The sequence below is a fragment of the Felis catus genome, chromosome B3 (genome assembly GCF_018350175.1).
Source record: "Felis catus isolate Fca126 chromosome B3, F.catus_Fca126_mat1.0, whole genome shotgun sequence".
Lineage (NCBI taxonomy): Eukaryota > Metazoa > Chordata > Mammalia > Carnivora > Felidae > Felis > Felis catus.
This window is the reverse complement of record NC_058373.1, coordinates 131,921,208-131,945,360: the sequence shown is the minus strand read 5'-3', so window position 1 is coordinate 131,945,360 and position 24,153 is coordinate 131,921,208. Positions and strand designations below refer to the sequence as shown.

The window sequence follows — 24,153 nt, the reverse complement described above, 5'->3', positions numbered from 1 at the left end:
AAAAACACCATGGGACTTTTTTGGGGGGGGGGGGGACAAAAACAAAAACCAAGGTTGCATATAGAGCCTTCAAGAAAAGACAGTAAGTAAAAGAAGTAACCAGGGAGTACCGGATTTGGAAGTAAAAAGGGATCTCTCCAAAGTCAAAAGTACGGTGGGGGGGAAAAAAATGCATTCACTAAAATTCAATTAGCAGCAAACTCTAAATTCTACTAGGCTAGCAACAAAAAACTTACCAACATAAGCTCCTAATTCTTGCAATTTCCCCTTAATGGCACTCTGAGGGGGGGAAAAAAAACAAGCGTGCGTGTGAGAAAGGAGGAAAATCACCGGGCTCCTTAACGCAGAGGCAACTCAGCTGCTGCGTGCACCTCCCGCCCCTCCGAGCCCAGGTGGGGGTGGGGAGGCGCCCGGGCCCCCTCCCCCGTCCCCGCGACTCCTCCCCCTCCCCCCTCCCCCTCCCCCGTCTTCGGGCCTCCCGCCCGGCCCTACACGCCTCCTTCCGCTCCGGGCGGCTTTCTCCTGCCGCGGCCCCGCTCGCCCGCCGCTGCCTCTGCGCCCAGGCCCAAGGCGGCCCAGGCCGAGGTGAAGCCGTTCGCCGACCCTACGGCCCGACCAGAGCCACCGGCGGCGACTAGGCCGCGGCGTCCAGGCCGGGCCCACAGTCCCCGTTACTCCTGACAACCGCGCGCTCGCCTGCCCGCTGAGGCCCGGGTTCCCGTCCACGCTCGACGCGGGCCTCACCCGGATCTTGCGGCTAATCTCGGTGCCGATCTCCATGGCTCCACGGCGGGCGGCGGGCTCAGCACTGCGCGGCTCTTCGCTTACCCAAGAGACCCGCGCCGGCTCCCGGCCCGCAGCTCCGCCGCCGCAGCCGCCAGCGTCGCTCCCGGCCGCGCGCTCTGCGTGACCCGCCCCCACCGGCCCGGCGCGCCGGGGTGAGCGGAGTCGAGCGCGCCTGCGCTTGCGCCTGCGCGCACGTGGGCCCCGGGAGTCTGTGTTCGAGCGACCTCTGCTGGCGACAAGTTGAGCAGCGGCGTAAAGATGCCCTAGGCTTCTCCCCGCCCATCTCCGCACCTGGAGAACTCTTCCTTTTCCTTGCCCCCATTTACTCATTTTACCTTCTTTTGGAAAATAAGGATGAATTAAATGCGCAGCAGAAAGATCCCTGGTTTTGGAGTGATATCTGAGTTAGAATCCAGACTTCACTTGCTTTTAGTGTGATATTGGTCTAGATAATTTAAGCCTTCGGGTCCTTCGTTTTCCTACCTGTAAAATAGACTGTCTCCTAGCCGTTGCATTATAATTACACTTGGAGGCAAAGGAATATCCTCTGCAACAGAACCAATCAATCACAGTTCTTTCTAATGACCACAACTGGCTCTCGGGTCTGGTTCTGCTTTCCTTCTCCCAGGCCCATCAGTGGCTCTTCCCCAAGACCTATCCTCATTCTTCTGCTCTTTTCTGTTTTTTCTGTTTTTTCTGTCAGCCCTGAGTTCTCCCCTAAACCCCACTCCCAAATTCCAGATGGCTTTAGGCATTTGTATTTCCCCTAAAATGAACATCAAAACTGAAGTCTTCTTTATCTTTTCCTGATCCCCACTCAGACTGGTTTCTACTCCTGACAGCCCAGTTTCTATGAATAGCGGCTTCATTCTCCCTGTCCGTAATCACAAAATCTTGGAATTAGAGTAAGCACAAAGCGATGTCTACTTTCTCCCCCATATCCACTAAATCTGGAAGTGGTCCCTATTAGTTACCCATTGCTGGGTAACAAATGACCACACTGACCAGCTTAAAATACATGCATTTATCATCTCATGGTTTTCATGATTCAGGAATCTGATCACAGCTTAACTGAGTCCTCTGGTCAGACTCTCACAGGGCTGGAGGTGAGATGTCAGTCATGCTGTGTTCTCATCTGGAGGCTTGACTTCTCTAAGTTTTTTTTTATGTATCTGAGAGAGACAGAGGCAGCACGGGTAGGGGAGGGACAGAGAGGGAGAGAGAGAGAGAATCCCAAGCAAGCTCTGTGCTGCCAGCCCAGAGCCCGATGTGGGGCTCAAACCCACAAAACCACGAAATCACAACCTGAGCTGAAACCAAGAGTGGGACACTTAACCAACTGAGCCACCCAGGTGCCCCAGAGGAAAACTCTACTTTTAAGCTCGTTGGTGTTGTTAGCAGAATTAATTCTCTTGCAACTTTATGAGTGAGGGCCCCAGCTTTTTCCTAGCTGTTGTCTTGAGGCCACACTCGGGCCTTAGAGGTTGCCCACAGTTCCTTGTCATGTGTTTCTTCACTCTGGCTACTTAAGCCCTCCAAGACAGTCTCTCAGCTCAGGGAGGAGGGCCCAGTTCCTCTTCTAAGGGTTTTCATTTAATTTAGTGATTTAGGGCCACCCAAGTCCTGACCCCAAAATCAAGTGATTTAGGGCCTAATTACATCTGAAAAATCCTTAATTTATTTTATTTTATTATTTTTTTCCATATTCATGAACTAAAAGCAAGTCATAGGCGCTACCCACATTCAAGGGGAGGAAATTATACAGGGTGTAAACAGCAGGGGCAGGAATCATGGGGCCATCTAGGATCTGTCTGCCACACGGCCCTTTATCTGATATATATTTTTTTCTTCTGAATTCCTATAGCATCTATGTGGAAGCTACTGGTATGACACTTAATATGCTCTCTGTAATATTAATTGTGTGTGTCCTCTCTAGCAAACTTACAAACTCTTAGTTCTGCATTTCTCCAAAATTTCTTTCAGGATACTAGACACATAGGAAGCAAATATTATAGGATATTTGTAGGATATTTTGTAGGCTATCAAATATTTGTATGAATGATAAAATAAATTAACTACCTAAATTAACAAAAGCATTCCTCATGGATTAATCCAATGATCATGCACTCATCCAACATTGATGAGAAGCAGCGGAACAGAGTGACTGAGAACAGGGACACCAGAGCCAGACTGTCTGGGTTTGAATCCTAGCTCTGCTACTCCCTCCAAGACCTTAGGCAAGTTGCTTGTCCTCTCAGTGACTCAGTTTCCTCATCTGTGACATAAGTATGATAGCAGTTTCTCCTTCATAGGGTCATGAGGGTGAAATAAGTTAATATTTTGGGAAGCATTTTGAACCATGCTTGGCTTACAGCAGCACTGTGTTGATTAAAAATTAAATGCCTTCCCAGAACCAGACACTGTGCTAGAAGCCAGAGCACAGACATGATCAAAACTGAGTCCCTGGTGTGCCTGGGTGGCTCAGTCAGTTAAGTGTCTGACTTCAGCTCGGGTCATGATCTCATGGTTCGTGGGTTCAAGCCCCCTGTTGGGCTCTGGGCTGACAGCTCAGAGCCTGGAGCCTGCTTTGGATTCTGTGTCTCCCTGTTTCTCTGCCCCTCCCCCAATCATGCTTGCTCGCATGCTCTCTCTGTCTCTCTCAAAAATAAACATTGGAAAAAAAACAAAAACTGAGTCCCTGCTTTCATGACACTCTCAATCCAAAGGATAGTACATTATTTCTATTTCTTTACCCATCATTTCAGAACTAAGAATGAAAACACAGGATTTTGTATCCATTACTGATTACAAAATCCATAGTCAATACTTAGATAATACTGAAAGAACATTTTAGAAAGAACAGAGAATGTTTTCATTAAAATGTATTTAGAATAGGGAAATTTTTATTAAAATGTATTCAAGAGGCGCCTGGGTGACTCAGTTGGTTAAGTGTCCGACTCTTGATTTCAGTTCAGATCATGATCTCAGTCATGAGTTGGAACCCCAAGTTGGGCTCAGCACTGATAGTGTGGAGCAACCTACTTGGGATTGTCTTTCTCCATCTCTCTGCCCCTCCCCTGCTTGCTCTCTCTCTCTCAAAATAAATAAACATTTAAATAAAATAAAATTCCAGAATGGGTTAACTTTCAGGACAATCTATTTAAAACCATGGAGGAAGAGATTTGCCAGCTGCTTAAGAATTCACACATTTATAATAACAAAGAAGATGAAAAGAAATGCTTTTACTCAAAAAAAGGGTAGAGGGTGTCTGGCTGGCTTAGTCAGTGGAGTGTGTGACTCTTGATCTCAGGATCGTGAATTCAAGCTCAACGTTGGACCTAGAGCTTACTTAAAAAAAGAAAAAAAATTCACACATTTAGACCTCAGGAGTTACAGTGTCTGGATCACAGGGGACAAACCCACTAAACCAGTGGTATTCAGTGGTCCATCACTGTTCGAGGTGCTTCCCTGTGAGATGCAGCTTCATAAACCACATGACATCCAGAGGAAGATGATCATGATGATGGTCAGAAAGAAACCATGAAATTTACAAAGGGTATTTATTTCACTTGAAAAAGACTAAACTGGACCAAGAAAATTCTTTCTGGCATGCAAGAGCTCTCCATTTTAGGAGGAATGACATATTTTGCTCTAGGGGATAGAATGAGGACTAGATTTCAACAAACCGCAATGCAGCCTAAGAAGGTTCTGGGCTGTCTTTCAAAGAAAGATGACTAAAAAATGCATTGGCTTTGAAATCAGAGGGCCCTGAGCACTAAGCCCAAATCCATGGATCCGGAGTCCTCTGACACTGGCTTTGTTGTATCCCCAGCCTCCTCTCAGGATAGCATTCCACCTGGATGTTGCACGTGCACATCCTTTGCAAGTGTATGTGGGGAGAGCACGGAGGGGGTGGGGGGTCGGGGATGGTTTCTTTCAGCTTGGAATGCTTTCCTCTTCTTTTCCTTGAGTTCTTAGTGAGCTTTTTTGTTTGTCCTTCCAGACTCAGCCAGAAGTTGATCATAGTGATAAAACAGACATTACCACCTCACTTAAAATGTATAATTTTTTAAATGTTTTATCTAGTTTTGAGAGAGAGTTCACATGTGCGTACGTGCACAAGTGGGGGAGGGGCGGGGGGGGACCACAAATAAAGCAGACTCCTCACTGACAGCAGTGAGCCTGAAGTGGGGCTTGAACTCAAGAACTGTGAGATAATGACCTGAGCCAAAGTCAGCGCTCAATTGACTGAGCCACCCAGGCACCCCTAAAATATATTCTCATTGGTATATTCCCCTTCTATAATACACACACACACACACACACACACACACACACACCACATATATAGTACTGGAATGTGTGTGTGTGTACATATATATATATATATATATATATATACACATATATATAGGCCTAAGTCTTTGAAGACACAGCCATGCGTCTTATTTATCCTGCTTTTTGTGGCCTCTGGCTTGGAATAAATGCAGGATGAGTGCAAGTTTTTCAATAGTGAATATCATGTGGTTTGTCTGTCCTTGGATCAAAAGCCCAAAGTGTTGGGAATTATAGTCACAGTGCCACTTTGCTACTGAGGCTGATAAACGTTTTTCCATTTTCTTGTTCGTTGGAACAAATATACTGCCAGCACCATCATTTTTCTATATCCAGGGGAATCTATGCTCTATATTCTCACACTTTTGCAGCTGAAAAGTTGCTGCACCTGATAAAGTGCTGAATGTGGTAGGCAGAGCACACAGTGAGGATTCAGACTAAAGGAGATTTCACCTTTCTGGCTGTGGCTCCTGCTACAGGAATCATTATCTCTATGTGGTGGGAGGAGGGAGGCATTCATTCAGATTTCTGCAGAAGATGGTAATTTACCCAGTGAGGTTTGGTAGATACTCACCAAGCTTAATCTCTTAACTCCTAATATTAGGAGATTAATTTCTTAACTCCTAATATTGGTCAATGGAGCACCAAACCCACAATTTCTTTCCTTTTTATGGAGTCTCTTTTTAGTACAAGATTTTCTTTTTAAAATTTTATCTTTTAAAAGATTTAAAGTGATCTCTTCACCCAACCTGGGGCTCAAATTTACAACCCAGAGATCGAGTTGCATGCTGTACAGATGACGGAGCCAGCCATGTGCCCCTTAAAGTTTAATTTAATAAGAATTATCTTCACGCGGGTAAGTATTCACACTATGTCACTTTCTGGGTAACAAGAGGAGGTAAAGATACAGATCTGTAATGGCTTATTTATCCACAAAATATCTCTAGATGGATACATAAGGTTATGGTAACACCCGTTACTGTCAGGAGGAGAGCTGCGTGTCTAGAAGGCAGGGTGGGAAGGAGACTTTTCACTTATACCTTTTTGTATCTTTTGAGGTTGAACCATACAAATTACTTCACTTCCTTTCATACAAACATAAACCAGTAATAAATTCATGTCTGACACTTTAAAGGGGCTATTTATGTGGCTTACCACGGGGGTGTTACTATCAAATTAATATGGTTGAGGGAAAATAGTTTAAGTACTTGGTCAACAAATGACACTTGTGCTGTGTGAGGGAGAAAGTTCAGATCTGTTGTCTAATATTGCTTGGGTTTTATGGTCATTTTCTATTTTTAAAATTCTTTTATTTTCTTCCCGATTCAATTAACACGTTTTTATTTAGTGCCTACTCTCTGCCAGTAGTGTCCTAGGAATGCTAGGAGATATAAAAGAAGCCTTCATGAAATAGTTTTCAAAGTTCTTGCCAAGTGTGGAGATCACTGTGGAATGGGGTGGCTAGAAAGTTGTCTTGGAACCAGAGCTTGCAGAGAGAGGAAAGGCTCAGACGAATGAAAGGGGGGCAGGGCAGGCGGTGCTATGGGCCAGGAGAAACACTTGATTGGGGGATTCAGGGGGAAGAGAGAAATTAAGGATGGCCAGAGAGGCTAAGACCAGTTTAGAAAGGCCTGAACGGACAGGCAGAAAAGCTAGACTTGGGGGTCCATTAGTAGTGATAAACCCTAGGGGCGCCTGGGTGGCTCAGTCGGTTAAGCGTCCGACTTCAGCTCAGGTCACGATCTCGCAGTCCGCGAGTTCGAGCCCCGCGTTGGGCTCTGGGCTGATGGCTCAGAGCCTGGAGCCTGCTTCCGATTCTGTGTCTCCCTCTCTCTGCCCCTTCCCCGTTCATGCTGTGTCTCTCTCTGTCTCAAAAATAAATAAAACGTTAAAAAGAATTTAATAAAAAAAAAAAAAAAAGGAGTGATAAACCCAAGGGAGAGGTAAGCTTGGTATTAGCATATAAAGGAGAGAGAACTGAGAAACCGGATGCAAGACCACCCTTGTTGCAATAACCCCCCGGACGTAAAATGATGGGGGTTTGGTTTAGAATTGTGGGACAGATAGGAGAGAAGAAATCATGAGGCATTACAAAGGAGGAAATACCAGGTCTTGATGGTAGGCTGGAGAGGAGAAAGGTATTAGAATCTCACATAATTTCAATTTTTCTAGCTTGGGAGACCAGAAAAGGGACTCATTTTCATGCCTCTTTTCTTTCCTCACACACAGTTTGACCCCCCTCAAGGTGTCCTGTTGAAATATCAGTTATAAACAGAATTAATTTAATTTTCCATTAGAAACACATGTGATCTTATTTGCTTTTAGCTCTGTCACCAGACTTGAATCTTGCCCAGGCTTTGTTCTCTCATAGCACTCATGTCTCTATGATGTATGTGTGATGTGTAGGTGTTTTCATCTTCCACTAGACCAGGAGTCTCCTGTGTGCAGGGACCATGACTTAGGTATTGTAAGTACTCATTGTCTGCTAGTTGTTGAAGAAAATGAGAGTTAAATAAAATGTAACACAAAAAATTTTTCCAGAAACAATGCTATTAAAAAAAAAATCATTTAGAGGCACCTGGCTCGCACTGTCCTTGGAGGTCAACTCTTAATTTCGGGGTTGTGAGTTCAAGTTCCAAGTTGGGCCTAGACATAAAAATTAAAAAAATCATTAAAAAAAATTTTTTTTTCAACGTTTATTTATTTTTTTGGGACAGAGAGAGACAGAGCATGAACGGGGGAGGGGCAGAGAGAGAGGGAGACACAGAATTGGAAACAGGCTCCAGGCTCTGAGCCATCAGCCCAGAGCCTGACGCGGGGCTCGAACTCACGGACTGCGAGATCGTGACCTGGCTGAAGTCGGACGCTTAACCGACTGCGCCACCCAGGCGCCCCTAAAAAAATAATTTAAATTAAAATGTACATAATAAAAATGTCTCTGCTTCAGTCACTCAAACCACATGTCAAGTAAAGATGGAAAAACCTGGGATGCCTGGGTGGCTCAGTCGGTTGGGCGTCCGACTTCGGCTCAGGTCATGATCTCATGGTCCGTGGGTTCGAGCCCCACGTCAGCTCTGTGCTGACAGCTCAGAGCCTGGAGCCTGTTTCAGATTCTGTGTCTCCCTCTTTCTCTGACCCTCCCCTGTTCATGCTCTCTCTCTGTCTCAAAAATAAATAAATGTTAAAAAGAAAAATTAAAAAAAAAGATGGAACAACCCTACTGTGATGGTGTTAGGGTCACACAGTTTTGTTCCTCTGCTTAAGTGTTGCAATTCAGGAGTAATAATGCAGTGTAAAAATACAGTATCGTGTAATAATAAGCACTGCTAATAGGGCCGGGGGTTAAATGAAACACTTCACATATATTTTATACAAGTTACTGGAAGGTGATTATCATTCTCCCTATAGAAGAGAGGAAGCAGGTAGAGAGAGCTTAGGAGAGTTGCACAAAGTTACCCAGCTAGAAAAGTGTTGGCGCTGAGAATTGAACCTAGACAAACTTTACCATGGAATCTCCATCCTTAATAGCTCTACACTGTATTGCATATACAGCTCTTTTGGAGACTGAGAGGTTATTTGAGACCTTATCAACCCTTTTTGGGGGGGGGGGGGGCGGGGAGGAGACTTTTCCATCCAGTACTAATCAATGTTTTTCCTTTTTTATGGGGTAGATCTTTAGACGTAAGCATGGAAAGAAGAAATAGAATATTTGAATCGTTTTCAGAAATACACAACAGTAAACGGACAACTAGCGATTACAGCATATTACGGACCACCTAACAACAAAGTAGTAAAACTCTTTACCTGGAACCGAAATAATATCCCCCTCCCCTCATTTTTATTAAAAGGCTTGCTTTATTTGGAAACTCTTAAAATAAGTGGTCATATGATTAAAAAAAGCAGCGGCGCGCCCCCTCCCCGGCGGCCGGGCGCAGCTGTCCGCACCTCCCCCGCGCCCCGCCACCCGCATTCCAACTCTCTGAGGTCACGGGCCGCCGCCGCCTCCCCAGATCCGCCCGCCCGCCGGGCCCTTGTGGGGAGGGACGCCCGGCCCCGGCCGCTCCGCTGCTCCGGCCGCGCGTCCCGTGCGCGTCCGTCCGTCCGTCCTCCTGCCGCCCCGACCCCCGCCCGGTTCCTTTGTGCGGCGCTCCCGGCCCGTCCCACCTCCAGGCCTTTCCCGTCGCCGCCGCCGGACTCTGCCCAGGGGAATGGTCTGCGGGCCGAGGTTTTGGAGACAGGAAGTGAGGCGCGCGAGCCCCATGAGCGCGCCGCGCCGCGGGCTGGCGTGCGGGCGCGGCTGCGGCTGCCGCGCGGCGGGACCCAGGGAGGCGGGCCGCTGAGCCGGGCGCGCGGCCCTGAGGATGCGGGAGCGGGAGCAGGTGAGGGCGCGGGTCCCCGGCCGGCGGGCGGACGCTGGGGCCGAGCGGTGGGGTGTGTCCGCAAGCGGGGACTTCGGAGCGCGTCGGCCAGCCCAGGCGTCCCGGAGGATGGGTCCCGGTTCCCAGACCCCTGGCAGCAGCGTAACAAAGAGAAAAGTCTTCCGTTTCCAGGTTCTCCGTGATCTATTTGGGTTCATTTCTAAAGGGGATCTTGAACTTCTATTCTGAACTCGGTTGACGATTGAGGCCAAATTCTGGATCACGGTTTTAAAAGTCTTAGGCATAGTTGCGTCTCTCAGAATATTAAGTGCGAAATTTGCCGGATAACTTTGGCGAGAAGGCGAGTAGGGAAGGATTGTTTGGTGGTGACTTGTTTTTGGAGTAGAGTGTTTACTCTGGAAAAAAGAATTCTTGGGTCTGCAAATTCCGACTTGTGATTTCTGCAAATCCTGATTAGATTGGCTTGCTCTTGGCATACGCGTCTTATTTTCTTTTTTGCTGAGAAAGCCTTATAATAATAGCGTACTCGCAAACACATTCAAAACACTCCGTCTGCTCTAAGTGACAACCGCTGTATGCCTAATTAGTTGCTGACAGATTTTTTTTTAACTTGGGGATATGACAGTAATTTTAATCTGATAATAGTTGTCTGTTTTGTTTCTAGGGTATGGTATTCTCGAGTATCTACGCATAAGTCCTTGAGAAAAATGTTTGATTTAATGCTGTAGATTTATGTATTACTCTAAAGATGTCATATACTCTTAGTGATTATTTTACTTTAAAGTATCATTGGCAAATTTACATGTGGGGAGGATCTTAGCAAGGGTGGAAACGACAGTATTCAGAGTGACTCTATTTGAAAAACTTTTGAAAGAGGATGTGAAAACATTAAAATGATTTCACAAATAGACTGCCTTTTGAATTTAACATGTAGCTATTATTACATAACAGAATGGTTTTGTAGAGAAAGTATTTCCTAGTTTCTCCTTCAAAAGCGAATTATGAATTATTTGTTTAGTAGAGAAGTTATAATTTCAGACCTTTCAATTTACTGCATATTATTCTACACCTGAAACCCCCAAAAAGCAACTTATATTTCTACTCCATTTGCTAGTGAATACTATATGTAACTGAAAATTAAAATGTGTTAATCGTTGATAATTTTCTAAATTATTAAACAGTATTAACATAGGTTTTCTATAAATAAGCAAAAAGCAAGCTATTCTTGTGGATAGATCTTGGGGAAAAAGGTACCTGACATCGACATGCACACCCACATTGACCCCTCAACTTTCTCAATTATAACATCTACCAAAATAAAGAACATTGACTTTTCTTTATCTCTGATGCTGTACATTTCAAATCTCAGGGACAACTGAAAGTTTTATTCTGCATCTGCTTAATCAGAGCTTTAAGTTAATAATTAAGTTATATAGAGTAATATCTACTGCCTTCAAGGCTCTTAGGTCTGTCTTTGTAATGAAGAGTCTACCATATTTGAACACTCTTAATACACATCTTTCCTCTGTATATATGCAATATCTTGTCTTTTCACAATACTTAATTTGTCTTACTTTCAGTTATCATAATTTGTATATAAAATTGAAATCCACCACCTCATTTCATGAAAGGTATTTGTGTAGTATATGTGGTATTTTATGTACATCTAATCTTTTTTAAAAATATGTATTATACAAACACTGATGGCCCATCAGGCAATTTTTTAGTTAAAAGTTTATTATTTAAAATTCTCATTTCTTGATTTTTTTTTCCCTTTTGCCTCAACTATCTATCTAGTTTATACCCTGAGGTAGGAAGCATTGAAAATCGCAAGTGGAGACCATATCTTTTTATATTTGTATTTCCCCCTTTTAGTGTGGTCCTTTTACCTACAGAAAGTACCCAGCAAAAATTTTGTTGTTTAAAACAGCACTTTATGTAGTCCCGGTTGCCCTTTCTCCTCTATTGCTTGTTTTTAGCTTTTATTTTTTGGCTACCTGGGCATAACCAGAATTCCAAAGACAAAAACCAAACCAAAGCACAAACAACAGAAAAAACAGAGAGAAAACCGTGGCTCCGTCCTTACTAGAGATACAGCCATGTATATAATTATAGCATGCATGTAATCTCCTTAAGGGCAGCGACGGCTTAGGGTTCGTCTTAGATTTCTCACACCGTCCACTACACCGCCTTGTACTCCGAGATGCAATACACTTTTGTGGAACGGAATTCTAAATGTTAACTTTGACAAAGCCTAGTGAAATAGCTAAACCCTGTTCTCTAGCTCTGCCGTACCCCAGCCCTGTGTGCCCATCACCTCTGAAACCGAGTCGCAGTCAGGAAAGTGGGAAAGAGCAGAGGACGGGGAATGAGGAATCTGGGATCAATTCCCAGTTCAGCCCATCCCAGTGTGAAGCTGAGAAAGCCGCTTCTTTCGAGGCCTGGGTTCTGTCTCCCAGCTGAGAGGATTGGGGGCGGACCTTGCCCCTCCGCGTGGTTCCCCGCCCAAGTTCAGGGTTGCGAACCGCGGCCGAGCCAAACGTTTCGTCTTCGGGGGCCGTCTCCACTCAGAAGAAAACAAAGGGTGGGAACCGTCCCGGGATTTTGTTGACTCCTTTAGGGGAAAAAACTCCCAGCCGCCGCTCACGCTCAGTTTGCCCCAACCTGGAGTTACCATCAACAGGTGTGTTTTAAAATGTTGTAAATCGCGTTGGGGTGGGGGAGGGGGAAAGTGTCCTGAGGCTCCAAATCGGGAACCAGATGGACCCCCACCCTGACTTCTCCAACCTCCAGCGGGGCTCGAGCTGGGTTCTTTAAACGTTCCCTCCGGGAGCGTAGGGGCCGGTTCTTCCCTGGCGCGTCCGTCCGGAAACGTGGCCGCAGACGGAGAGTTCCGGGGCTTCTGAGGCAGCGCGTTGGCCAGGCAACGCCGCCTGCTTTTCCGCTGGGAGGACTCGATGGGAGTCCGAGTCTGAGTTCTTCGCTTGGTCCCCGGCCTCATGGGCTTGTTGAGCCGCGTCCGCCACTTGTTAATTCAGAATGGCGTTTAAGGCCTCGCCCGCCTCGTCGGCTGGCCCGAGGCCCCGCTTAGGTGAAGGCCCACCGCCTCTTCGGGCGTACCCTTCCGGAGGGAAGTCGGGGCCACCCTTTTCAGAATTTCCATGCTTCTGATGGTCATCGGATGACAAACATCTGTAGGGTCTTTGCCTTGTTTATAAATAAATCAATTTGGTGACGTAAATATTTATAAACTACAAACGGCGCTACAAATGCTTGTTAAGCGTTTCACCTCGCTTGAACCTCGCGACTGCCATATGTTCCAGGAGATTATTCCTCCCGTTTGGGTTCAGGGTTAGTTTGTCCACTGGGGTTTAGACTGTTTTTGCAGTGTTCTCCCTTAAGGGCGACCTGACCTCGGGTGTTTTGGGTGAGCCAAAAAGCGACTAAAACAAAACAAAACAAAAAAACCCCTTTTAACATAGAGCCACTAATACGAGCTACTAAGCTACTAAATTTGGCGGCATCTTCGTTGCCAACCATTATCTCATTTAATCCCCTAGATAGCCGTAGGTGGTTATCACTATTTGTAGGATTGAATGAGGGGTGGAGTCTGACCCAGGGGCTAACTCGTCTGATGATAAACTTCCTCACATGCCTCCCAGATCCCGTTCTTGCCATCTTTTTCCAGAAGAGAGGGAAAGCTTATTCTTTGGATGCAACCTTATTGATTTGTATTTTTATAAAAACTCAGTTCAGAAGTTGCTGTTGCCTATGTCACTGGTGTTCCTCTTTCCTCAGCACTGGTGTGGATGCTCTCTTCGCCCGGCCTTTGGGGACTCAGTTGCTTTTTGATGGCGGCAGCCGCTGCTGGGTGAGCAGCCGGAGACTGTACGGTGCTCCTGCGGTCAGGTCAGGAGAGGATCGCTTTCTCCCGCCGTCACTACCACCGGATTGGGGCGGTGCTTTTCCCTCTTCAACCCCTCCACCCGCGAAGGGAGAAGATGCCACTGCCATTCGGGTTGAAACTGAAACGCACCCGGCGCTACACGGTGTCCAGCAAGAGCTGCCTGGTTGCCCGGATCCAGCTGCTCAATAACGAGTTTGTGGAGTTCACGCTGTCCGTGGAGAGCACTGGCCAGGAGAGCCTGGAGGCTGTGGCCCAAAGACTGGAGCTGCGGGAGGTGAGACCCCCCCCCACCAGCCTGGCAAAAGGCTGCAGGCTTCTCTAGGCTGGCTTAGCGCCTTCTTTCCCATTTTAGTGCTTGCTGGCTCTGTGCTCTTCAAGTATGTCCCTGGCCTTGATGTCCGAGTCTGCAAGCCCCTCTCCCTGTGAGGAAGGAATAGATACAGAGCAAAAGGTCTTCTTTTGAGTGTGCTCCGTAAGATAATAGTGTCTGAGTTTTGAAAGTGCTTATATTTGTTCCCTCAAAATGCAATCCAAAATCAGATTAGTAATGCATTTAGGATTTTCCAAGTGCTGGTTTTCTAATACCCCAAATGGGTCATCTTGATCTACTACACTTTACTGACTTCATTCGTTCAGTATCCATTGACTGTTTTGCACAGTCCATGCCACAATTATAAAGACATATCGCCTGAGTTTGAATTCTGGTTTCCCCACTGACTGGTTGTTTAACCTTGGAAAGTTATGTGCCCTCTCTGGGCCCTAGTTCCCTCATCTGAGCCGTGGGGATAGGGATAACATTGGTGCCTGATTCTCACAGTGGTTGTGTGATTTAAAGTGCAAATAAAGTCAAAGCCCTTTTTTTTTTTTTAACTTTGTATTATTTTTTTCCAAGTTTATTTATTTCTTTAGTAATCTCTATACCCAGTGTGGGCTGGAACCCACAACCTGAGGTTCAAGATTCAGCATGTTGCTCCAACTAAGCCCGCCAGGCACCCCAAAGCCAAAGTTCTTTTTTTGTAATGTTTTTATTTATTTTTGAGACAGAGAGACAGAGCATGAGCAGGGGAGGGGCAGAGAGAGAGGGAGACACAGAATCCGAAGCAGACTCCAGGCTCCGAGCTGTCAGCACGGAGCCTGATGCGGGGCTCAAACTCATGGACTGTGAGATCGTGACCTGAGCTGAAGTCGGATGATTAACCAACTGAGCCACCCAGGCACCCCGCCAAAGCCAAAGTTCTAATAACAGTCTTATAGTTATCATAGGGAGGTTTGCCCAGGAAACTGCTAATTTTGTCTGTAGGAAGTTGTGGAGTCCTCAAGGATCCACATCATATCTTAAATTTAAAATGCCTGGGGGGCTCAGTCGGTTATGCATCTGACTTTGGCTCAGGTCGTGATCCCACAGTTCTCGAATTCAAGCCCCACATCTGGCTTGCTGCTTTCAGCCTGTCAGGATGGAGCGTGCTTCTGATCCTTTGTCCTCCTCTCTTTCTGCCCCTCCCCTGCTCTCTCTCTCTCTCTCTCTCTCTCTCTGCCTCTCCCCTGCCGTCTCTCTCTTAAAAAATAAATAAAACATTAAAAAAAAAATGATGGGCGCCTGGGTTAAGTGTCTGACTTAAGCTCAGGTCTGAATCTCACAGCTTGTGGGTTCGAGCCCCACATCAAGTTCTGTGCTCATAGCTCTTTGGTTGCTTGGTTTGGGGGTAAGAGGAAGATGGAGAAACTGGTTATTCTATGTAAATGCCCAGGTTATATTCCTAACTGGAAATCCCATTGTTGTAGTTCATAAAAAGGTACAAAGAGATAAACTGTGCTCCTGGTGACTATTGAGAATCATCTGATTGTTCGATATAAAAGAGCTCTTTAGTGCCTTGGGCGTATGTACTGGGAGCTCACCCTAGTGTTGATAATGAGTAAGAAAATAGGTTGATCCATGCTACGTTGGGGGAAAGTAGAGGGTGCTGTAGGGAGAGGTTGCAGAGGGAAGGGGATGGTACAGGGTGGCAAAAGGCTGGACTAGACTTCCAACATAGGAACTGCAGGCCAAAGACATGAGGCAAGTTTTCTATCTGAAAGTAGTAGGGAAGTTAGTGAAGGATTTTTTAAAATTAATTAATTAATTTGTTTATTTAAGTAATCTCTACACCCAACATGGGGCTTGAACTCACAACCCCAAGATCAAGAGTCGCATGCCCCCTGAGCCAATCAGGCTCCCCATTAGTGAAGGATTATAAGCAGGGATTTGGTATGATTGTTTTTGTGAAGGGTGGGCCCTCTGGAGAACGAGTAAAAAGGAGGAGTTGTGCAGACGGTAGTCACTTGGATTTGGATGGGAATGGAGAGAAGTGGATGGAATCTGGAGGTATTCAGGACCTACCTAGCAAGTGTGGAGAAGAGCTAGCCAGGGGTCTAGGTTGATACTCAGGTATCCAGTGAACGTTGGAGACTGTAACCGGGAGAGGCGGCATAAAAGGAAGAGCAGATTTGAAAGGGGATAAGGAGAGGTGTGTGGTGAGATCACTTCTGGTGAGTTAGAGACGCCAGTTGGTTGCTAAGTGAAATTAGTCAGAGAAAGACAAATATATGACTTCACTCATATGTGGAATTTAAGATACAAAACAGATGAACATAGGGGAAGGGAAACAAAAATAATATAAAAACAAGGAGGGGGACAAAACGTAAGAGACTCTTAAATATAGAGAACAAACAGTTGCTGGAGGCGATGTGGGTGGGGGGGGATGGCTAAATGGGCAAGGGGGATTGAGGAAGACATTTCTTGGGATGAGCACTGGGTGTTATATGTAGAGGATAAATCAGCAGATTCTACTTCTAAAGTCATTATTGCACTGCTGATTAACTTGGATTAAATTAAAAAATTTTTAAAAAATGATGCTAGTTGGAGAGGTCGAGCAAGGAGAGGCAGTTGTGGGCTTGGAGCTCAGCTACGGGGAAGAGATTTGGGAATCTCAACCTAGGTCAGTTCATCAAAGCTGGGAGAGGGCGTGAGGCCGTCTAGGACAGAACGAGAAGACATAGCAGACAGACCCTTCGGGGTTGAATAGAGGAGGCAGAGCCTTAGGAAGAAGCTGAAATGGAGCAGTCCCAAGAAGGAGAAAGTAAACCATGAGAGCTGGCCTCAGTGGCCAGCCCTGCTTGCTTACATTTATTATATATATTTTTATTTCCTTCACCCAGTTTTCCTTTTTGTAAAATTTTGGTTCTTCTTTTGCTGTCACTTCTTCCTCATGTACCAGGTCTGCATACAGCCACTGCAGAATCAACTTCTTCAGGAGCTGTGGTTAATTTATTTTTGTACCTAGAGTACCAGGCATGGAATGTGCTCAATAAAAACAGGCTGAACTAAACCCACAGGCATCGCTTTCCTTCTCTGTTCGTCAGGAAGTCCAGAGAAATGACCATCGCTTGTTTGAAGTGGCCATACTCAGGAACCAGCAACTTCAGACGGCTGTGGGTACATAATGAGACTAATTTTAACAAAAGAGTAGAGTGCTTTGAGAGGGAACGGGCATGGGCCCTAGAAAATGTCTTGCCCTTGGATAGACTATCCCAGTATTTCCAATATTTAATGACAGTCATGGTTAGGAAGTTAGTTTGTATTACAAACTCTTCCTTTCAAACCTCTAGAAGCTCTGCTCTGTAGCATATAAACAGATGGCTCAAGCCCCAGGCCTAATCTTACCAAATGACCGAATGACCCTTCAGAAGGACTCTGAGTCAGGATAACACCTGTTCTGACTTTGTGTCCATACATCACTTATGAGATTCATACGACGAGCTGTTGGTGTTTGTTATCTGGCACTATTCTCCCATCAAGTAGACTCAGAATTATCATAGTGTATAGATTTGGCTGATAAGCTCTGCTACTCACCAGATTTAAATTTGGGGAGGAAAAGTCTTTACTTGCTTAGTTATTTTACTTCTATAACGACAGTTACAAGGGCTCCACAATAATATCATTAGAACACAACGCAGAGGTTTCACCTCTATCTGTATTATTTTATTTCTTAAGCTGGATGCGTAGTTGTATGATGTTTGTTAGTCTTCATTTTTTTTTGAATGTCTAAGATATTTTATAATATATTCAGAAACTACAGATGGAAAGGTTAATGTACTTATTTCCAATTTAGTTACCTTAGATTAACTTTTTCTACATTCACCATATTTGAGCTGTCGAAAGTGACTTCTAAAAATGGTAGAACATTATCCCCATAGGAGAATTCATTATAGTAACAGCCTCATGAAAAGCTGTTGAAATTCTCTGCCTGTCATTCATTCTGAGTTTCATAATGTGTTTTCAAGAGAGGCTGTGAAAGCCTTTGTAGAATTTAAGGGGAATTAGGAAATTTTCTCTCCAGTTTGGAGGGTATGTGTTACAGAGGTTTGATGGATGTGGTGAGGCAAGAGGGTATCACCTGGGAACAACCACTCCCACTGGGCAGGGTTACCTCAATGGAATCAGCATAGTTTAGAGCAAGGTAGTTCAGTTTAAAAACCTATTGTCTTGGGGTTCCTGGGTGGCTCAGCCAGTTGATCATCTGACTCTTGATTTTGGCTCAGGTCATGATTCCAGGGCTCCAGGTTGAGTGCAGAGCCTGCTGAAGATTCTCTCTCTCTCTTCCCCTCCCCTCCTCTCCCCTGCCCTTAAAACAAAGCAAAAACCTATCCTCTCAGGGAGTAAGACCTGCATTGCCCCACCTCACTGAGAAGGATATGTAAAAGCAGGATTAAAATTTCATAATTTACAACAAGATATGGAGCCACCAAGGGCCCCAAGTATGTGTGTTCCCTGGCCAGGCCGTGCTTTGTGGGCAGGCCACACGGGAGCCAGTTGGTGAGACTGGAACCAGAGAAGGAAGCTGCCTTGAAAGCCTTACCTATCTTCATGAGGGGAATGGTACTGCCTCTGGCATCAGACAAGTTCCTTTGAGCCTCGGCACCCTTTCTGGGCAGGGCTTAGGTGGGCACGGCCTTTATTTGCCTCTTGAGAAGGCTGTTTAACAGAGTGCTTAAGACATTTGCAGGTCGAATCAGAAAAACTTGAATTTGAGCCCCAGTGCTGCCATTTATTAATTATGTGACCCATCAGTTCTGTGATCTGTCCAGGCGATACATCATCACGTAATTCATAAATATCCTGTCCACTTTATGCATCTCTTTCCTTCACTTACAACAGTTCACATAGATGCAAATGTTTTATCTGAAAAAAGACCAGGCGAAATGAAAAACAAACTTTCATGATAAAAACATTTTTTAAAAAGTGATTTTTGTCCAATTACATTTGGACTTGGTATTTTTCAAGTCCACTTGACTGGGGAGACTGGGGATAACAGTAAGAGTAGTATATACTTTTTTTTTTTTAATTAAGAAAAATTTCTTTTATTTATGAGAGATAGAGACAGCATGAATGGGCAAGGGGCAGAGAGTGAGGGAGACACAGAATCTGAAGCAGGCTCTGCACTGAGCTGTTAGCACAGAGCCTGACGTGGGACTCAAACTCACAAACCACGAGATCATGACCTGAGCTGAAGTCGGTCACTCAACCGACTGAGACACCCAGGCGTGCCCCAAGAGTAGTATATACTTGATGGTGGTTGTGAGGATTTAGTGTTAAATGAAAAAACATTTAGCAGAGGACTTGGTATGTGAGAAACTCCCAGGAAGTGTGACTCTTCATTACTGTTACTGTTTATGTCTCCCTTTTCCATGTTGTGGTGACTTACCAACTTCTCTTGCAGATTAATTCTTTTGTTAATATCCTGTATTCTCTTGTAAATGGAAGAAGCAATGTTTATTCATAAAAATGTTCTTAGAGTAAAAACAAGTATAGTGGCCACTGGCAATTGTACTTTTTTTTTTTTTAAACATTTTTTATTTATTTATGTTTTTTGTAGGGTCAGGGGGCAAAGGAGGAGGGAGAGAATCTTAAGCAGGCTCCATCCACACTGAGTGGAACTGGATCCCACAACCCTGGGATCATGACCTGAGTCGAAATCAAAAGTCTGATGCTAAACAGACTAAGCTGCCCAGGTGCCCTGGCAATCACACCTTTTACATTACTAGACTGTTAAAATTTTAATGTACCATTGTAATTTACCCATCATATTTGAACCTCTTTTTCCATGCCAGTTGAAATTAGTTTGTACAGAGTCACTGCCTCTTGCCCCCTTATTTTTGATAATCCTATTTTTATCATGTTATCATGGGTTTTAATTAGATTCATTGCCTACTATTTCTTTTTTTTTTTTTTTTTAAGTTTCTTATTTTGAGACAGAGAGAGTGCGTGTGGGGGAGGGGCGGAGAGAGAATTCCAAGCAGGCTCTGCACAGTCAGCCTAGAGCCTGATTTGTGGCTCAAACTCACAAAACCCTGAGATCATGACCTGAGCTGAAATCAAGAGTTGGACACTTAAGCAATTGAGCCACCCAGGCGCCCCTAGATTATTTCTTGTACAGGATCCCTTCCTTTATCATGAAGTCCTTATTCAACTTAAATTTACATGTGGTTGGAGTGGGGTTTTTTTGTTTTGTTTTGTTTTTTTGTTTTTTACCATTTTAGTCTCCAGTTAGGAAACAAGTAACTTAAAACACCTGGGAAGCCTTTTGTTGTTGTTGTTTTGTTTTGTTTAAGTAATCTCTACACCCAACATGGGGCTCAAACTAAGGACCTGAGATCAGGAGTTGCATACTCTAGGGACTGAGCCAGCCAGGTATCCCAACCCTGGAAGCTTAAAAAAAAAAAAAAAAAAAAAAACTTTTATTTATTAAGTAGTCTCTGCTCCCAACGTGGGGCTCCAACTCATGACCCCAAGATAAAGAGTCAGGTGCTTGGCCAAATGAGCCAGCCAGGTGCCCCTTCTAGAGAAGTCTTTTAAAGATACCTTTTTCATGTTTTTGCTATGATACATTATGTGTTAGTTTTATAACTTAAATTTTAGAAGGCAGTTTTCTTTCGGCGATTTTTGAGTGTTTTGGGTGTGAATGGGGGAAGGGGGATCCTCACTATTGTCTACATGTATGGTGTACATATATAACTACAGTTTTGAAGTTGAGATCAATGCTAAGCCATAGCTAAAATTACCTCCAAAGCATTTTGTTTAATCAGGCAAAAAATTGAGCAAAATTTGCAAATTCTTCCTGTGACTTCTTATTTTAAGAATTTAATTAAAGCCTTTGATATTTGGTTACTCTGTAACGATTTATCACAGATCTTCAGAAAATTTTTTAAAACTTGTATTCAAAGTACATCACACATATGGCAAGTTTTTATTCTTTAGAATGTAAGCTCTATCAGTGTAGGACTGTTAAGGTCACCATTGTCTGAAATATTGCCTTGTACCTTACAGTACTTAGTTGCCGAATAAATGTCTAGTTTTATTTATTTATTTATTTATTTAACGTTTATTTATTATTGAGAGACAGATCATGAGCATGGGAGGGGCCGAGAGAGGAGGAGACATAGAATCTGAAGCAGGCTTCAGGCTCTGAGCTGTCAGCACAACCCAACACGGGGCCCGAACTCACAAACAGTGAGATGTGACCCGAGCCAAAGCCAGACGCCCAACCAACTGAGCCACCCAGGCGCCCCAGTGTCTACTTAGTTTAAAATTAAGGTTTTTGGGGCACCTGGGTGGCTCAGTTGGTTAAGCGTCCGACTTCAGCTCAGGTCATGATCTCACAGTTCATGGATTGGAGTGCCGGGTTGGGCTCTGTGCTGACAGCTCAGAGCCTGGAGCCTGCTTTGGATTCTGTCTCCCTCTCTCTGCCCCTCCCCTGCTTGCACTCTGTCTCTGTGTCTCTCTCTCAAAAATAAAACATTTTTAAAAAGTTAAAAAAATAAATAAAATTAAGGTTCTTGTTTTGAATGTACATTGATAAGCATAGATAGCAGCTCAGTTAAGTCAGCTTTTATTTACTCTATGATTGTATTATTTGGAGAGGGTTGAACATTCACAAAGCTTTGAACGCAGGTAGGAAAGCACCTTTTTCTTTAGAATTTTCTTCTTCATTTTGGGGCTTCTGAAACAGTCAGAAAACAGTCAGGTTTTTAGGGACTCCCTGAGGTAAGATTGCTATATTGAGGGAATGTCAGCTTCTTTTAAATAGGTTCTTCCCATAATGTTTTCTGGATGATGAGGAAATTTTTGGCTAAGGGATTTGTTGATATAGAGAGGCATCAAGCATATAATGCAAACCATTACTCCAAGCACAACTTTAGAAAGTGTTCTTGGCCATCGGAGTGTTTTATTTTAAATTAGTGTCTTAGGTATTCCAAATATCCACTGACCTTATCTTGACTGTTATCTGAGTAGACCTCAAGAATTTCATGCGTATTTCCTTCTGTACTAGCTGTTTTCAGTTGGACTCTAAAAATAACTGAAACATTTGTAAGGTAAAAGTATAACACCTGCAGAGTTTTCAACCTTTCGGCTGCATATTCATTCAGTTATGCAAGTTATAAATCAGATAAAATTGTCGTATAGACAAGTATCAGTAAATATCTTTGGTTAGATCTATCGGACCGTCTGAAACAAATGGAAATCTTAGATTGACCTCTCTACCTACATAAAGTGAGCTTTCCAAGGTCCAAAACTGATTAAAATGAGCAAGGACTTTTCTAATTTTTATATTTTCTATTACTTTTCTCATTTGGTCTGGATAATTAAGAACTAGCCACATAGGGGCACCTGGATGGCTCAGTTGGCAGAGTGTGCGATCCTTGATCTCGGGGGTTGTGGCTTTGAACCCCACATTGGGTACAGAGATTACTAAAAAAATAAATAAACTTGAAAAAAAAAAAGAACCAGCTGTGTAAATAAGTAGAGGAATTATAAATACAAACATGAAGATGGTATGCATTTTAACATAAATAACATCACACAAGTTATTGCAGAATTTGGAAACCTGTTTAGAGAAATGAAGTATTATTCCATTTCATTTAATTTCTAATAAGTTTAAGAGCTAATAGTCTGAGATGTTTTTCTCCCAGTATTGGATTTTCCACTTCAGAGACATTAGAGATGTCCTTGAATCTCTTTCACCAACAATCTGCCAGAAATGTCATGACCATCAAATGAGGCATGAATTTTTTCATGTGGGGAGGTTTGTGAGTTATGAAATGGTGGATATAGGGAACTGATGGTGTTTGGGGGGCTCTCACTAAGTCCTGACGTTGTCCTTGGTGTATAAAGTTTCAGATTTCATTCCTTATAATGCTAGAAGTTTTAGTGGCTTTCTGCTGCCCTCCTTCTGGGTGGATGAACATGATTGTGCTGGAAGCTTAGTATGCCTTATCACATTTAATCCTCACATGGAGTTAGGCATTATCTTTTCCATTTTAAAATGTCGAAACTGAAGTTCTGAAAAATTGGGTGATTTGCTTTGCTAATCTGGGTGATCACACAGCTCATAAGCAGAAGAGTAAGATTTTGAGTTTGTATCTGTGACACTTCTGCTTGAACTTTGACTTTTAAAGTTATATGAATCATGGGTCCCTTTGAGACTGTCTTGCAAATGCAGACTTTTGCAGACAGTTTCAGGTGGTTCACGGATACCCCTCCCCCAATCCGTTTGTGAGCCAGGCTGTGGGCCTAGAAGCCTCTTACAGATGAGGCAGTTTTTCCCCTGCTCGCAGTTTAGCAGGATCTTTCTTCCCTGATCTTTCTTTCTCCAGATGAAGGTGTTTGTAGGATAGAATATTTGTGAACAATTTAAGAGCTTTGTATTTTTTAGGAGAATAATTTGCCTCTGAAGTATACTTCTCTCTGCCTGTGCCTACATATGCCCTTTTTGAATGGCTTTTCTCTCCATTTGAGGTATTCATTTCCTCACTGGGACATCTTACTCTTTTTTTTTTTTTTTCAGATCAGATTTTATTTTCTTATATTTTTTTAAATGTTTATTTGAGAGAGACAAAGTACTCATGCGAGCGGGCAAGGGGAGGAGAGAGAGGGAGAGAGAATCTTAAGCAGCCTCCCAGGTGTCAGTGCAGAACTTGACACAGGGATCAATCCCACAAACCGTGAGATCATGACCTGAGCCGAAATCAAGAGTCAGTTGCCCAACTGACTGAGCCACCCAGGTACCCCATTTTATTTTATTTTTTTAAAGATTGTAAATAATCTCCATACCGTGGGGCTCGAATCTATAACCCTGCAATCAGGAGTCACGCACTCCGGGGGCCTCTGGGTGGCTCAGTCGGTTAAGCATCCAACTTCGGCTCAGGTCATGATCTCACGGTTTGTGAGTTCAAGCCCCGCGTCAGTCTCTGTACTGACAGCTCAGAGCCTGGAAGCATGCTTCAGATTCTTTGTCTCCCTCTCTGCCCCTCCCCTCCTCGCCCTCTGTCTCTGTCTCTCTGGTTCCCTCCCAAAAATAAAATAAACATTAAAAAAAAAGAGTTGCACACTCCAACCACTAAGCCAGCTAGCCTCTCCTAAAGATTTTATTTTTAGGGGGCGCCTGGGTGGCGCAGTCGGTTAAGCGTCCGACTTCAGCCAGGTCATGATCTCACGGTCTGTGAGTTCGAGCCCCGCGTCAGGCTCTGGGCTGATGGCTCAGAGCCTGGAGCCTGTTTCCGATTCTGTGTCTCCCTCTCTCTCTGCCCCTCCCCCGTTCATGCTCTGTCTCTCTCTGTCCCAAAAATAAATAAAAACATTGAAAAAAAAAATTAAAAAGATTTTATTTTTAGGTAGCCTTTATACCTATTGTGGTGCTCGAACTCACAACC

At 44.2% G+C, this 24,153-nt stretch overlaps 3 protein-coding genes across 7 annotated transcripts in view; 1 reads left to right on the top strand and 2 right to left on the bottom strand.

Annotated features, from left to right (window-relative positions):
- The window catches only part of ZC3H14 (zinc finger CCCH-type containing 14), a 46,953-nt gene extending 46,028 nt beyond the window's left edge, over window positions 1-925 (bottom strand). For 2 of the 4 annotated variants that reach the window (XM_023255936.2, XM_023255938.2), the window contains exons 1-2: window positions 745-925; window positions 237-279 (exon numbers count right to left, since the gene is read on the bottom strand). In XM_023255936.2, coding sequence (XP_023111704.1) covers window positions 237-279; window positions 745-780 — 79 coding nt within the window. In that variant the 5' untranslated portion in view covers window positions 781-925. The remainder of the gene's footprint in view (window positions 1-236; window positions 280-744) is intronic. The other 2 variants (XM_023255935.2, XM_023255937.2) reach the window with 1 other exon arrangement.
- Window positions 926-7,063: 6,138 nt separating this feature from the next.
- On the bottom strand, window positions 7,064-11,105 carry LOC123386175. The gene is made up of 2 exons (XM_045060348.1): window positions 9,286-11,105; window positions 7,064-7,767 (listed from the first exon to the last, which is right to left on the bottom strand). The coding sequence occupies exons 1-2, from the start codon at window positions 9,974-9,976 to the stop codon at window positions 7,730-7,732; spliced, it is 729 nt and encodes a 242-aa protein (XP_044916283.1). The 5' UTR covers window positions 9,977-11,105; the 3' UTR covers window positions 7,064-7,729.
- A 938-nt stretch (window positions 11,106-12,043) lies between these two features.
- Window positions 12,044-24,153, top strand: part of PTPN21 (protein tyrosine phosphatase non-receptor type 21) — a 79,736-nt gene continuing 67,626 nt past the window's right edge. Inside the window, exons 1-2 of one of the 2 annotated variants that reach the window (XM_023255923.2) lie at window positions 12,044-12,183; window positions 13,299-13,681. In XM_023255923.2, the coding sequence (XP_023111691.2) occupies window positions 13,502-13,681 (180 nt within the window). In that variant the 5' untranslated portion in view covers window positions 12,044-12,183; window positions 13,299-13,501. Of the gene's footprint in view, window positions 12,184-12,451; window positions 12,592-13,298; window positions 13,682-24,153 lie in introns of those variants that run through there. The other variant, XM_045060347.1, reaches the window with a different exon arrangement.